We start from the raw sequence: 14,365 nt of genomic DNA, 5'->3' as shown, positions 1-14,365 counted from the left end.
TTTGGAACATATAATGATATGCTCAAGTGATACAATGAAAGAAAAATGTCAAGAGAATAGTAAGCTCTAAATGCAGGATCATGGTTACCTCCAGAGTGGGAGGTAAGGAGACAGCTAGGGGAGGGATATGAAGATAGGAGTGAGTATACTGGTAAAGCCTTGGTTCACAGGTGTTTGTTTTATTACACTTCATATACATGAGACATTGTTTTTCATATATATAAATATTACATTACAATGGAAAAAGATTCAGTTGTGAAATCAAAGACCTGTTTTTCTACAAAAGGATATTAGCTGTTCTAAGATATATTGATGAAATTAACTGAACAGTAATAATTTACTAACGTTACATAGGTTTGTATATTGAATAAATGAGTCAGACTTGATTTTTGATTAATATAAATTCAAGGAGTTTTTATAGTTAGGTACATTATGTAGTTTTAATAAAATGCCATTTCAAAGTCTCTAATATAATGCCTTATACATAGAAAATTTTAAATAAGTATTTTTTCCTTCTAGTCCAAAGGTCAGTAGCAAGGAATTTGTCCATCTTTTAAAGATTTCTATGGTCTACTAAAAATGATTGTTCTATATTATGCAAAATACCTCACGTGGCTCTAGTTTGTACTACTGTATGTAGTAGTATTCAATTTCTTTTGTGCAGACTAAACACTTCAGTTAGTGTTGAACAAAGAAAATTATATGCTCTCGTTATATGTGCTTTAATTTAGATGCTTAATGGCTTTTAATGTTACAAAATAAGTTTATTATTATATTATAATCTCATTTGTATTATATTGTCTTGCTCTTCCATATTTGTGGTGATGTGGTCATGGTTTACGAAAACAATAATCCCTAAGAAATAGGTCATTAACAGTAGTTAACGATTACTTGTGATCTATGGTAATGACTGATTTCTTTGGGATTATTGCAGTTATAAACCATAATTACAGATTATTACAGCAATAATTATTTTGTTTAAGGAAAAAATGTTCTGTGCTTGAACAGCTGCTAAAACAAGTGCCCTGAACATTAATGGAAAATTAAAATGGAAATTTAGTCTTATTGTAAGATGAGATACTTTTAAAATTTATAGATATATAATTCATGTATTGGATATTTATATATCTAAATGCAGTTTAGATTAGTGGATTTATATGGTTCTTTATATTTTGTGGAAATAATTCTGTAGCCAAAGTAACTTCTTAACATTTATTATTTTGAACACTGCCAGACTACAGTTGTTGAGGTTTAGGGAAAGGTTTAATATGTATGAGAAATACCACTTTTCATTCAATTAAATATGAAAATTACATTTGATAGCTTAATAATAATGCCTTTTTATTTCATTGTTTACTTCTAACACTAACCCTAATTTATCCAGTCAGTAGTTGTTACTAAGGGTTAAGAAATGCCTGCTTTTCTGTTTTTTTTTTTTGTTTGTTTTTTTAAATATATTTTATTGATTTTTTACAGAGAGGAAGGGAGAGAGATAGAGAGTCAGAAACATCGATGGGAGAGAAACATCGATCAGTCGCCTCCTGCACATCTCCCACTGGGGATGTGCCCGCAACCCAGGTACATGCCCTTGACCGGAATTGAACCTGGGACCTCTCAGTCCGCAGGCCGACGCTCTATCCCCTTGAGCCAAACCGGTCTCGGCTGCTTTTCTGTTTTCTGTATGATAGAAATCACTGCTTTCTAAAACAAGGAATGAGTATACATTCTATTTTTCTCTAAATAAGTAAATATCCATTCAAAATTTATCATAATTTTTAAAAAATGCTCACAGTTGATCACATGCTATCTTTGTATAGTATTCTTTGATATGAAAGTTATAATTTGAAGGTCACAGAGTAAGATGAATTAAAGAATAAAAATATATTTTCTATTATTAGGCAGTGATACTTACCATACTGCATTGAAAAAATCATTTTTTACTCCTACCTCTCTTACTAGGTTCAATTTCTTTGGCATGGGGTCTCTTTTCCTTCTCACCCTGTCCCATACATATACATACTAGTATTTAGTTAAAACACTACAGCAGGACACGACACATATTAGATACTCAGCAAATGATTTTCTGAGTGTATTTTACTTGGAAAATTTTTTACTTTTTTATTTTTTGTTTGCTTGTTTTACAAACAGCATTTAAAAAGTATATATGACTCATTGTAACTAGCTTTACAATTAGCCATATATACTTGTTGCAATTAAATTACAACAAGCCTCTTTGGAAAAGAGTACTTTACTTGCAGAATATCATTTAGTGCTTGCCCCAAGCCTGTGAAACAGGTATTATTATCATCCTCATATTTATAAACTAAAGCCAAGAATGATTAAGTACCTAGCATAATAGTAGAAGCAGGATTGAATCCAGACTTTCCTCTTGGTAGCTAAATTGTACAGCCTCTATTTTTAAATATTGGTCTTCCAACAGAGAAATATAAAAATTACATGCATGATGAATTCTTTGTCTATTTTCAGCTAGGTTTGTTTTATCAAAAGCTATTTGGCAAATGCTTCTGTGTTACATTAGTGAAAACTCCCAAAGTAAATTTTTTTATTTTATTTTAAATTCAACTATTCAACAAATATTCATTTTATCTGTCACATATACTTGCTTTTATAGGGGAGGGGGTGATTTGAGAATCAAAAGAAGTGTGAAAAGCCCTAGAAATGATCCAAAAGGTAGATGAAATCTCATCTTATCTGTGGTGAAAATATGGGAGACAACTAAAGAAAAATTCAGGATTAGCAATTAAAATGTTTTAAATAAACACAAGAGATTGATAGATCATAAGATATTGTTGGATCACCAAGGTTTGTCCAGCTAATTGACACCTATGTTGAGTATTCCCTTTTATCAATCTTGAGAGGAAGTGGTATATATCTCATAATAGTATGAGAATGGACTTCTGGAAATTTGTTGCCTATATTGGAATCATAGCACTGCATTTTATAATAGGGATTTGTGACATTCAGTGACTATATGTAGATAATAGATACACTGTTTAGAACAGTACCTACTAAATAGTATTATATAAATTTTGCTATTTTTAGTAATAGTAAAGCTTGCTTTAAGGAATATCAGTATCTAAAAATTTAAATTGACACAACATAAGGTTATTATTCATATTTATTTTGAGGAATAATTTGCAACAGGTATTTTAAAAATAATGACTCCCATGGACAAATTATTACATTCACCAAAAATTATGTTTGCAATGTTTTAGATTCATATGCATTATACAAAATGTGTACGGCCCATACACAATTGAAGCATAGTCTATTAATAATGGCTTCTGTAATATTCTGTGAAATATGGTTGATTTTCATTATTCAGTATTTATGTTCTACAAAGTTGCTGTGAATACTGAATTAGCAAATATTAAACCATTTGCTTCTAGTGGAAATACTGGGTTAGGTTCCTGTAGGCCTCTGGTCACATTTTCATCAACTGATCAACATATAACCTTCTTTTATGTGTTTTTCTGCTTCAAAACACCTTACTTAATATATATTGTTGATTCATTAACAGTGAACTTAGCCAACAGCACTATAACTCATGCCTGGATGAAGCTTATCTAACGTATGTATTTTCTCTATAAAATGCATAACAGCCTTTTTTCCACTAGACAGCACCAGCACTGCTCTTGAGGATGATTTTAAATGGTAAAATCACCAAAAAAAGGTACAACAAAATGTGGCACCGATTGATGTTTTCCTCTCCCTCTCCCTCTCCCTTCCTCTCAAAAAAAAAAAAAAAAAAAAAAAAAGGCAGGGAAGGGGGATGTGAAATGTTGGCAGATTGTGTCTCAGTTATGTCTTGCCAAAATTTAATGGCTTATCAAATAACAGTATTAAAATAAAGTTGTTTTAAAGTGAAAGATTCATGGATTGGAGGTGCCCAGTAGAATGAAAGATTGTTGGAGTTGGAAGATTCATCTTTGTGGATATTGAAATTACCACAGATTGTGATAGAAATATTGTTGGAAAAAGTGACAGCAAGCCAGGAATTAATAAAGAAATAAGGACAACTAACTTGAGGAAAAGTTGAAAATTGCAACCAGAAAGGGTATTTGGTAGTATAGTCTGATGACATAAGATGTAAAGCTGAGTACTTTTGTGGTGGAGAGAGGGAGAATGTTCTGAAAGGGCCATCAAGAACACTACTCCATGGTCAAGACCCAAGATACAAGAGGTTTGGAAGCGAAAGCAGCTACCACTTGAGAGGCCCACGGAGAAAGCAGGACCATCAGGGGACAGTGTTTGTTAGTAACAGACTTTTATATTGATCATACATACTTTGGAAGTATATAAGTTAACTTTCTAAAACCTTCAGTTTCCTACATGGGCTTTTTTTCTATTAACTTCTTCACTAATTATACATTAGTAATTCATCAAATGGAATTACTTGATCAAATTCATGATTTGATTTTATTTAACCTATTTCATGTTGCTAATGTACAAAGCTGCATAATTGGTCAATTCTGATTTATTCGTTGTTTTGCGATAGATTAAGGGATGTGGATACTTGCCAAGTTACATATAACTTACAGGGAGTTTATCACCTCAGTACACTGATGTCTCTCCAGAAGTTTGATGTAGTTGTTGAATAGTTGTAATATAGTGATGTCTGCTAGTATCCCCAGGAAGATAAGAATGTGTCATTTTTCTACTTAATTTTTATTTATTTACCCTTCCTAATTCTTCTTACATGCACACACAGCCTCGTTTATTGCTGTGTAGTTCAATACCTTGTATAAAACAACACTGTAGTTCACTTTGACAAGGTTTCCTAATACAGCAACATAATTGATATCAATATTATGAAATGGCCTGCTCATCTTTGTAAAGTCAGTCCCCAAGTATATCACAAAATTTCTTTTTAGAAGATAATTGCTATATTAATTATTCATAAAGGTCTCAAAAATCTTAGAAAATCTGATACATAGATCAGTGAATCTAGAAGTGTAAAATAATATGCCTTAAGCAAAAACCAACTATAATAATAAAAGCATAATATGCTAATTAGACCGGATGACCTTCCGGACGAAGCTGGGGCTGTGAGGGAAGCCCAGGCTCTGGGTGCCTGCCAGCAGCTGGAGAGAAGTCTGGCTCCTGGGTGCCAGAGGGAAGCCTGGGTCCCAGGTTCCAGAGGGAAACCAGTGTCGGCAGCTGGGGGAAGGAAGACCTATTCTTGCACGAATTTTGTGCCTCGGGCCTCTAGTTCAATATAAATGCCTCTATTTCTAAATTGTCAATGTTGGCTGCCCCAAAGTAACATTTGTGAAAACTCTAGCTGTTGCCATTGTGCCACTGTTGTAAGGTTATTTAATCCTCTACTGCTATTGCCCATGAAGTTGATTTGGTTGTCAAACTGTGATTTGCACAGTGAAAATCTTGGATTTTTAAAAAATTATGCCTAAAAATACAAAGGGAATACATTGACTACCATCTATTATATTCTAAGCAGGGGTAATATTTAAAATGATCAAACTGGTACTATTATGACCAGATGAAAAGATTCTGATGATTGGATAATACTAGTATTGACTAACAGCCCTGGATCTAGACACTACATTTGTTTTTTTGTTATCAAGTTTAATTTTAATCACTTAAGTCTGCAGGGTAGATACAATTATCTCAATTTTACAGGTGAAAACCCTGAGATGTAAAAGCATAAGTAACTTACTCAACATCACACAGCAAATTGGTAGAGCTGGGATTCAAACAGTTTTGGCTCTAAAATCTGTCAATTTTACTGTTCTACTTACTGCCTTGATAAACTTAAAACCCAAACTCTCCACTCGGAAGAACTGAGCTCACAATAGTTTATCACTTGTTTGGAAGAAAAGATCATTTTATAAATTTTGGAATTTTCTGAAAAATAAACTTTCTTTCTACAATACTTCCTAAACATGTTATATGTATTTTCTTTCATGTTATATATTAGGACGTCTTGCATGGCTGGTATATTTAGTTGGGACAGTTGTTGGAGGAAGATTAACATATACCAGTACAGACGAACATGATGCTATGGATGGAGAATTATCCTGTCGGTAAGTAATGGCCATGTAATTTACAGAAATTTGCAGTGTAGTTAAGAAATTTAGTTACTGAACTGGTATTATTAGCTAAAGCATTTTGTACCTGGCCTTTTGAGGAAGGCATTTTCCTTTTTATAGATGAGAATACCAAGGTTTAGAGGTTAAGTGATTTGTAGATGTCAAATCTCTAGTAAGTTGTATAGTCGGATATATTTTTAACATGTATTTAAATAGTGTGATGATTTAGGTTGCTTTTTATTTCTTAGGATTTGGTGAAGCATGCAATTTGGTGTGTATTGGGATGGTGGCAAAATTGGGATGACATACATCTGGTCAAAAGCAATGAATAGTCAGTTACCAATACAAGCTTTGTTTATGATTGTTGGCTAGATTGTTCACCTCATGACCATCCCCTTAATAAGGAGCAATTCATGTTTCTATTCTAAACTGAGGAAAATTCCTACGTATGTATGAAATGAGTGAGTTGGTTTTCCATATATTTTATTTTTTAATAGCATTTTTATAAAAAGGTAATACATGTTTTTGTTGAACCCTTTACAAATTGAAATGAAGTTAATTTGGAGATAACTACTATTATTTTGGTAAAGACCTTGAGTCTTTTAAATTCATGCTTAAGGGTATATGTACACTACATGTGTATTTTTCAACTTTTTAAACAGAAATTATACTATTGTTTTGTAAACTAAAATAGGGATACTAATAATACCTAATTCATTTGGGGCTATTATTAGGATTACATCAGTTAATATTTGTTAAATCTTAAAACAATGCCTGGCAAATATTAAGTACTATATTACTAAAAAAACAAGCAAACCAACAACTCTCAAAACACTTTCAAAAAAATCAAACATAATATTGTGAACATTTCACCTAGATATGAAATATTCTATACAGACCCTTATTTTGGAAATTTTAGGTTCTCAATTTTTTTTTTATTATAAACTGCCTTATGGTAAGTATTCTTTTAGTTCTATTTTTCCCTTCATTCCATACCCGTTTCAGCCTTGAAACTGGCTCTTGTCAATGAAATTTAAATACCAATGGAATATAAATATTTTTAGTTTCTCTAAGTTTATTATTGCCAATATTAAATCACTTTAAAATATGAATGGGGGGCATTCTTAAAATGCTTTGGTTAATTTTAAACCAAGTGAACAGTTTGCCTCTATACCATCTTTTAATATAACATTATAGATTTAGTAAAGTGGAAATTAAATATACTATAGTTTGATTTTTTAAAAGTTTTTATCATCAAGTAGAGAAATAACCATTGGCACTATTTTTCTGAGAACTATATAACAGGAAGTAAACAAAAGAGGGTGTATATTTGTCAAGTAGAAAATTTTAATTTTTTCTTTAAGCAGCAAACGTATGTAACTTTAAATAAGATTTGTTTTGTGTTTTAGTCTGCATTCTTTATGAAACAGAGCCTTAGGTGAAGTTTATGGGCGAAGGCTTTTTGAGGGTTGGGAAGAAGGGTTGCCTTTTCAGGGAAGAAAGAGTGAAGGAAAAGGAGATGAGAGAGAGAATAAGGGGAAGAAAATAGGATCAATCTTCATTATTCACAGATTTCATATTTGCAAATTTACGTCATTGCTAAAATTTAATTGTACCGCTAATCAACACTCGTGGTGCTATTGTAGTCCTTCTTGGACGTATGCATAGTTGCTAGCTGAGGTTGAACAGATGCTCTGCCTTCTTTTGGCTCCCATGCTGTAAATGTATCTTTTTTTTGCTGTCTACTTAGTGCCATCATTTTTGCATTTTTGTTGCTGGTTTTGTTTTTTGTTGCTGGTTTTGCTATTTAAAATGGCCCCTCCAGCAGAGTGCTGAAGTGCTGGCCAGTTTCTTAGCACAAGAAGGCTGAAATATGCCTTTCACAGAAAAGACGTGTGTTTAGGTGAGCTTCATTTAGGCAAGTTGTAGTGTTATTGGCTGTGAGTTCAACATTAACGAATCAACAATATACTTAATATTGTTGTCCTTAGCAGAAACACATGTAAAAGAAGGTATGTGTTGATCAGTTGATGAAAAATATTGTGACCATAGTTCTTCAGGAACCTAATCCTGTATTTCCTTTAGGAGTAGTGGTTCAATATTTACTAATTCAGTTTTCATGGCATCTGTAGAATATAACTGCCATGAATAATGAGAATGAACTGTATAAGGTGGTACATTACACACATGGTGACTGTTTTCCCCAAAGACCATGCAGAACCACTTTGCCTCACGGTGGTTTATGGAGGTTGGGGATGAGGGCTAAGGGAAAGCAGTTTATCTGTTCACTTATATCTGTGTCCCATTTTAATTGGTTGAAGTCTACTCTACTCTGTATTTCTTAGTTGTGTTCTCTGGCCTCTTTGAGAAGTTGCTGGGGAAGTCAGAAGATTCAGCTTGATATTCATAATAAATGTAGATATTTACTTATACCTATGTATATTATTATATACTGGAGGCACGATGCACAAGATTCGTGCACTTGAGGGGGGTGTCCCTCAGCCCGGCCTGCACCCTCTCTCAGTCCAGGACCCCTCAGGGGATGTCTGCCCCCGGGATTGGGCCTAAGCCAGCAGTCAGACATCCCTCTCACGGTCTGGGGCTCTCATAGTGTGGAACCCCTCACTCCTTACCACCCGCCTGCAGCAGAGGCGGGAGAGGCTCCCGCTACCGCCAGTGCGCTCACCAGCCGTGAGCCCAGCTTCTGGCTGAGCGGTGCTCCCCCTGTGGGGAGCGGTGCTCCTGCATTGAGCGTCTCCCCCCTGGTGGTCAGTGTGCATCATAGTGACCGGTCGTTTTGCCATTCAGTCGATTTGCATATTAGGCTTTTATTATATAGGATTTGTATATGTCATATGTATTTATAACTTTTTGTAAAATAAAAACGTACGTCTATAGGTTTGTATGCTTGTATGTGTATAGGTATATGTGTCTTAGGGAAAAATATTAGAAATTGTAGTCTCTCTTAGTAGTAGGATTTTAGATGATTTTAAAAAATTTTTTTATAAGTTTTTGTGTTTTTTCACTTTTTACAGTAATTATATATTGTATTACATTGACAGTAAATGTTTTAATGTTATTTCTCTTAAGAATTTTTACTGAAGCTTTATTTCTTTCCTTTATGAAAAGCGTTTTTCAGCTTATATCGTTAATGGATACCGGATTGCCTCAGAGTTCTAATGAGAAAATAGAGCTTGCAATTTTGTGGTTCTTGGATCAGTTTCGTAAAACATATGTTGGTGACCAACTTCAAAGAACCTCAAAGGTAGGTTTTTACTAGAGATTAAAAAATTTTTTTTGAAGATAAAGAAAGATATTCACATATAACAGCTTTGAGCTGAATGATATAGTTGGGCAATTTGTACATAAGAAATTTAATTGATCAATTGAAATCAATTGACTAATATTGAAAGCAATGTGAGATTAATTTGCTCATTGTATGCCTGGATTTACCATTTTCTTTAAAGATTGATTGACAGAGTTAGTGAATGTTTTTTATGTGGCTAGTCATTAAATAGTTAAGACTGTTTTAAAGACCTTAATGGATTTTGCCTTATTGTATTGTATTTCAAGGTTTAAAACATAAGATTTACTCTTTTAGTAGTTTGGTTTTTTTTCTGGACACTTATTTATTTATGGGATTTCCAGTGTAGTTTTTGCTCATTCCTTGGCATTTTTACATGATAGATTATGACGACTAGGAGAGTTAGACATTTCTTTGAGAGGCTATAGTTAAGTTACCTTGATGTGGAGAACACTTGTTCTATGACAATTAAAAGTTTAGCATCAAATTGAGATGAATTGATCCTAAGGCATAATGAGGGATTATTGAGAGCATGTATGTGAACCCTAACCAGATATTTAGTAGTGTTTGTGACACTGAGTAAGATCTATGAAGTTTTTTTCTTCCTGGAATAGTAACTCTTTCTAAAACCTCTGTAAGAAGTCCTAAGGATATTTTTATCTTCTTTGGATTTATAGTTTGTATTAGTAATGTAGAAGTATTTCCTATTTGAAAATTCTAGAAAAAGCTTTTTATATTAACTAAGCTTTTTATTCCCTGAGAAAGTTAGCTTAATCTTCATCAGTTCATTTATGATTTTCTGTTAATAATAGTTGTATAATAGTGTTAAAAAGTGCTTGATTTTGTAAGGTCATCTTTTAATTAATTTCAGGTAGTTTTTGGTTTGCTTTTTAAGAAAGAAGATACAGCTTGATGCTTTCTTTGTCAAATACATTGTGATATTTTATTGCCATTTGTGATTAATGTCAATAAATTTTCTTAGAATTAAGCTGCTCTTGAATGAGACCATTAGGGAGAAAAAAGAGTAGCAAGAAATAAATACGTTAGGTTGATACTAAGACAAATTGGAATCAGAAAAAAATTACATGATTTGAAATTTATACAGGGTGCCTCTTTTAACATCCTAAATGTGTTACTCAGAGGATGAGTATAAGTTGCATTATGATTAATTGTCTTGTTTTAAATGTACCCAGAGAGTTTCTTATTTTGCTTTTGCAAAGTGGATACTGTTGAAACATTACTAATTCAATATCCATTTGTTCTGGGTCTTAAATCAGAACAGTATAATATGGAGTAGAAAAACTTCAGATGTTGTGTGTAAAATACTTGGAGAGATATATGTAAAATAAGAGTTGTTGTTTTAGGACAGTGGGACTTGGGAAATACACACATACACACATACTGTTAATATAAAGTAATTGTGGGGAAAATGAATTAAAGAAGATCAGTTTTTCTTTTTTGAAAGAGATTCCACATTAGGAAGAAAAAAACACATCATTAGACTAGTGTTTCTTTTAGTAGAATTAACATTTTTGGTGTATGTGTCTTATCCTGTTTTCAGAAACAGTTTAGGCCTAAGATGATGTTATTTCTAAGGCATTCCTAATGCATAACCCCAAAGTGAAGCCAAAGCTTTGCGCTTTTCTTTTTCTCTGGCTGGTCTGCCAATTTGCCTTAATAGGAACTCTTTTGAGGTCATTAGTATGTGCCATGACACCCCTCTAGGAACTCTTCATGCTCTTTCTGGTCCTTGCAGCAAGCCTGAGAGGTTGGTATTATTGTTCCCATTTACAACTGAAAGAACAGACTGCCTAAAGCATTTATAGTAAGTTCTCTACATACTATTTTTCTGGCATCCAGCTAAGAAAAACTATATGGAAAATATATTTTGGTTGGTGTATTGTTGCATTTCAAATTGTGGCAAAAAAAGAGGAGAGTGTTAGGTAACAGTAAGTGAATAATGTTTAGTGTGCACTTATTTCATACCAGGAACTTTATTAAACACTCATAAGCATTATTTCATTTAATTGGATTATATAGAGTATGACTTACAAGGTTCTCCCAATATCTCTTCTACATGTCACCAGTCTCATGCCTCAGGACTCCGTACTTGGACTGCATACTTTATGTGTGCTAACTTTTCTCAGCTCCTGGAGCAGTCTGTGTTCTCTGTCAGTTCTGGGCCTTTGAACATGCTTCTTCTGCCTAGGACCTATTTCTTTTAAACCCAGCTTCTCTCTGCCTTACTCCTCCTACTTTCACATTAAACACGTGCTGTAGGATGCTCTTCTTAACTTAAACTCTGGGAGAAGTTCTTTTCTCTGTGTTTTTTAGCACCCCGTGTTTCCTATTTATATATTACTTTACATTGTAATTACATATGTTAGTAAAACATGTGGACTATAATTTGGGTTAGGACTGTTTCTGCCTTTTTTATTGTCATCACCTCCAAGTGCCTGTCATATTGCTTGTATGCTTTCTACTACATAGTGGTTGAATATATGTATTTAATAGAACTCCATAGGAAGTGGCTCTCGACCTCATATATAATACTTTCATGTAATAAAGGGTAATAAAGGAAAATGATGCTGGCTTCATTGAAATTATTTGTCAATTTTAAATGAGGTGTACTGTTAAGCATCTTGAATTTTTGTAAAATCCTGCATATGCAAAGTAATATTATTTATAGAAATAAGTGTTTCAGAAAACAGGTGGAATCATTGCAGAGTCCTATTTGATGTGTAGAAGTATGTCCTATAAGTGAGAAAGAAGAATCACCAATAGTAGATGTAGGCATTTATTTAACGGTTAATCTGTGCCAAAGACTTTGCACAGCATTTGACAAGCATTTAATTTTATCTCACAAAAATTCTATGAAAATAGTTCTTTTTATTAACACCCACCCACCTCTTTTTACGTGTATGGGAACTGAGTCTTGGAATGGTTAAATGTGTTGAACTGGATTTGAACCCAGGAGCAGTTTGTGGAAGTTTGAACAGCTGGGGATGAGAATGAGACACTGGACCGAAAATACTCTCAGACATTCCTCAACTCTTGCTATTATAACACTGTGAGCCAAGCTTGAAACTCCAGAGCAGGAGGTCAGTGGAACGCATTTAGGGGCAAGAAACTCATTTGAGAGAGTTCTTCACATACAAATGTGTGGATCTCCAATTTAAAAATCAGTCTCTTTTATGGATCTACAGTGACGTTTACTGGATGACAAGCCCTGTTGTGAACAGAGTCACTCTTTAGTGTCTCAGTCTAAGAATTGGACAGACAGCTGCCAGTTGGCAGCATTAGAAGAAAGCCAATTGTATGAAAATCAAACAGAAACTAGGATATTGGCGCAAAACCAAACGATACGTATTGCAACCGTAAAACAAGAACAAGCACAGAGACCAATCAGTTTAAACGGGAACAGGTGGGAGATCATTGGTTTTTCTTTTCTTTTTTGTAAAGGAACCTGAGGAGCTGAGGTTTTACAGATCTGGAATAGAGTTCATGGGTCAGGTGCAACAGGTAGAAACAGAAAACTCAGGTAAATTAAGTGAATCAAACTAAATGTTTGTACAAGAAAGGAAATCCAGCTATAATAGAATTGTGTAGCTTAGTTATACATGATAGGTACATTGTCACAAATATATTAGGGAGTCAAAAGATAATGTCTAAAATTCAAAATTCAAGAAATAGCTGTATCAGCATGTTATTTAGAAAAATGGATCAAAAAGTGAAAGAAATAGCTAAAAATTTAAAGTTTAAAAGTGGGTTTACTGAGTATTAGAATCAGACGTGTAGAGGAGTATGTCAGAGGATGGCAGGCTTTTCATTGTTACTGTGTGATTTTTATATGATGCATATGTAAAATTTTATAGAAATACAAATTAATTTGAACAATTATAATATTTTCTACATGCAGTGATAATGGTAAGCACATGGTATCATGGGAGCACAGAGCACATGAGTCTATAGCTGATGTATGGAAAAGGGTTTGTTAAGAGGGTGAAGTCTGGGAAAGGAGCCGCATGGCAATCATGCAGACTCCTTGAATCTAGAGCCCAGAAGTCTAGGTGGAAGGTGGAAGGGGGAGCAAAATCAGGCCTCTGCACACTGCCCAGTTTGTCCTCCAACTGTGTGTATTATTTCTGAGCTGCATCAATAATCTGTTCTGGAGTTCAGTAACAGTGCAATTATAGTAATCCAGCATGCTCTTGGAATAAAATGTACTAATCCAAAGTGTAGCTAATTGGTAAACTGTATATATAAATAGGTCACCCATTTAAAATATTAGGATACAACTTAAAACACTAAAACTCTACTAAATATAATAGAACTAGTGGCCCGGTGCACGCATTGGTGCACATTGAAAGGAAATTAATTAGAAGAAATATTTTAATATCGTTATTTGTCCCTTCGAATAGTTAGAAGTGTTAACCAAATTCACAAGCGACAATGACAGATGGAAACACACGTGCAATTGGCGCCAGCAAGAGCTTTATATGTATCGCACATGTGTAAGTCAACTTAGCCTTTTATAGATATAGAATAAACTTGCTTAATTAGACCTGCTTTCTGATTTAGCTAAACTTTTTCCAGCCCAGTGAAGCACCCCAACTTCTCTTTCAAGTAATTGTCAGCAACACAGCAATAAATGTCAACACAAAGCAGATTATTATTGTAGATCACGCAGGGAGAACAAAGGGTGAAATATTTAACTGCAGCAGTGTCCGACTATATTCTGCGCAGTGAGAAAACAAACCTGAAGTCATTTTCAAGTTCCACCATTTCTTACTTCTTTTCAGTTGGGTCAAGTTTCTAAGCTTTCTAAATCTCCGTTTTCTGGCTAATGAAAAGGAAATGGGATTCCACCAGGTCTCCTATCTACCACTCCAGGACTTCTATGGGGATCAAATGAGGCACGGGAAAATGCTTCCCAGACATTTGGTTAGTGTAAAATGTTTCCACCTGGTTATAAAGCAAGTCCTGTTCC

At 33.9% G+C, this 14,365-nt stretch overlaps 1 protein-coding gene across 2 annotated transcripts in view; it reads left to right on the top strand.

The window, feature by feature from the left end:
- Positions 1-14,365, top strand: part of RANBP17 (RAN binding protein 17) — a 232,699-nt gene that overhangs the window by 32,870 nt on the left and 185,464 nt on the right. For both annotated transcript variants that reach the window (XM_070414418.1, XM_070414417.1), the window contains exons 13-14: positions 5,960-6,065; positions 9,201-9,336. In XM_070414418.1, coding sequence (XP_070270519.1) covers positions 5,960-6,065; positions 9,201-9,336 — 242 coding nt within the window. The remainder of the gene's footprint in view (positions 1-5,959; positions 6,066-9,200; positions 9,337-14,365) is intronic.

Source organism: Myotis yumanensis, unplaced genomic scaffold (genome assembly GCF_028538775.1).
Source record: "Myotis yumanensis isolate MYYU_CA2020_CCGP unplaced genomic scaffold, mMyoYum1.0.hap1 SCAF_5, whole genome shotgun sequence".
Classification (NCBI taxonomy): Eukaryota; Metazoa; Chordata; class Mammalia; order Chiroptera; family Vespertilionidae; genus Myotis; species Myotis yumanensis.
This window is presented reverse-complemented; position numbering and strand designations above follow the sequence as displayed.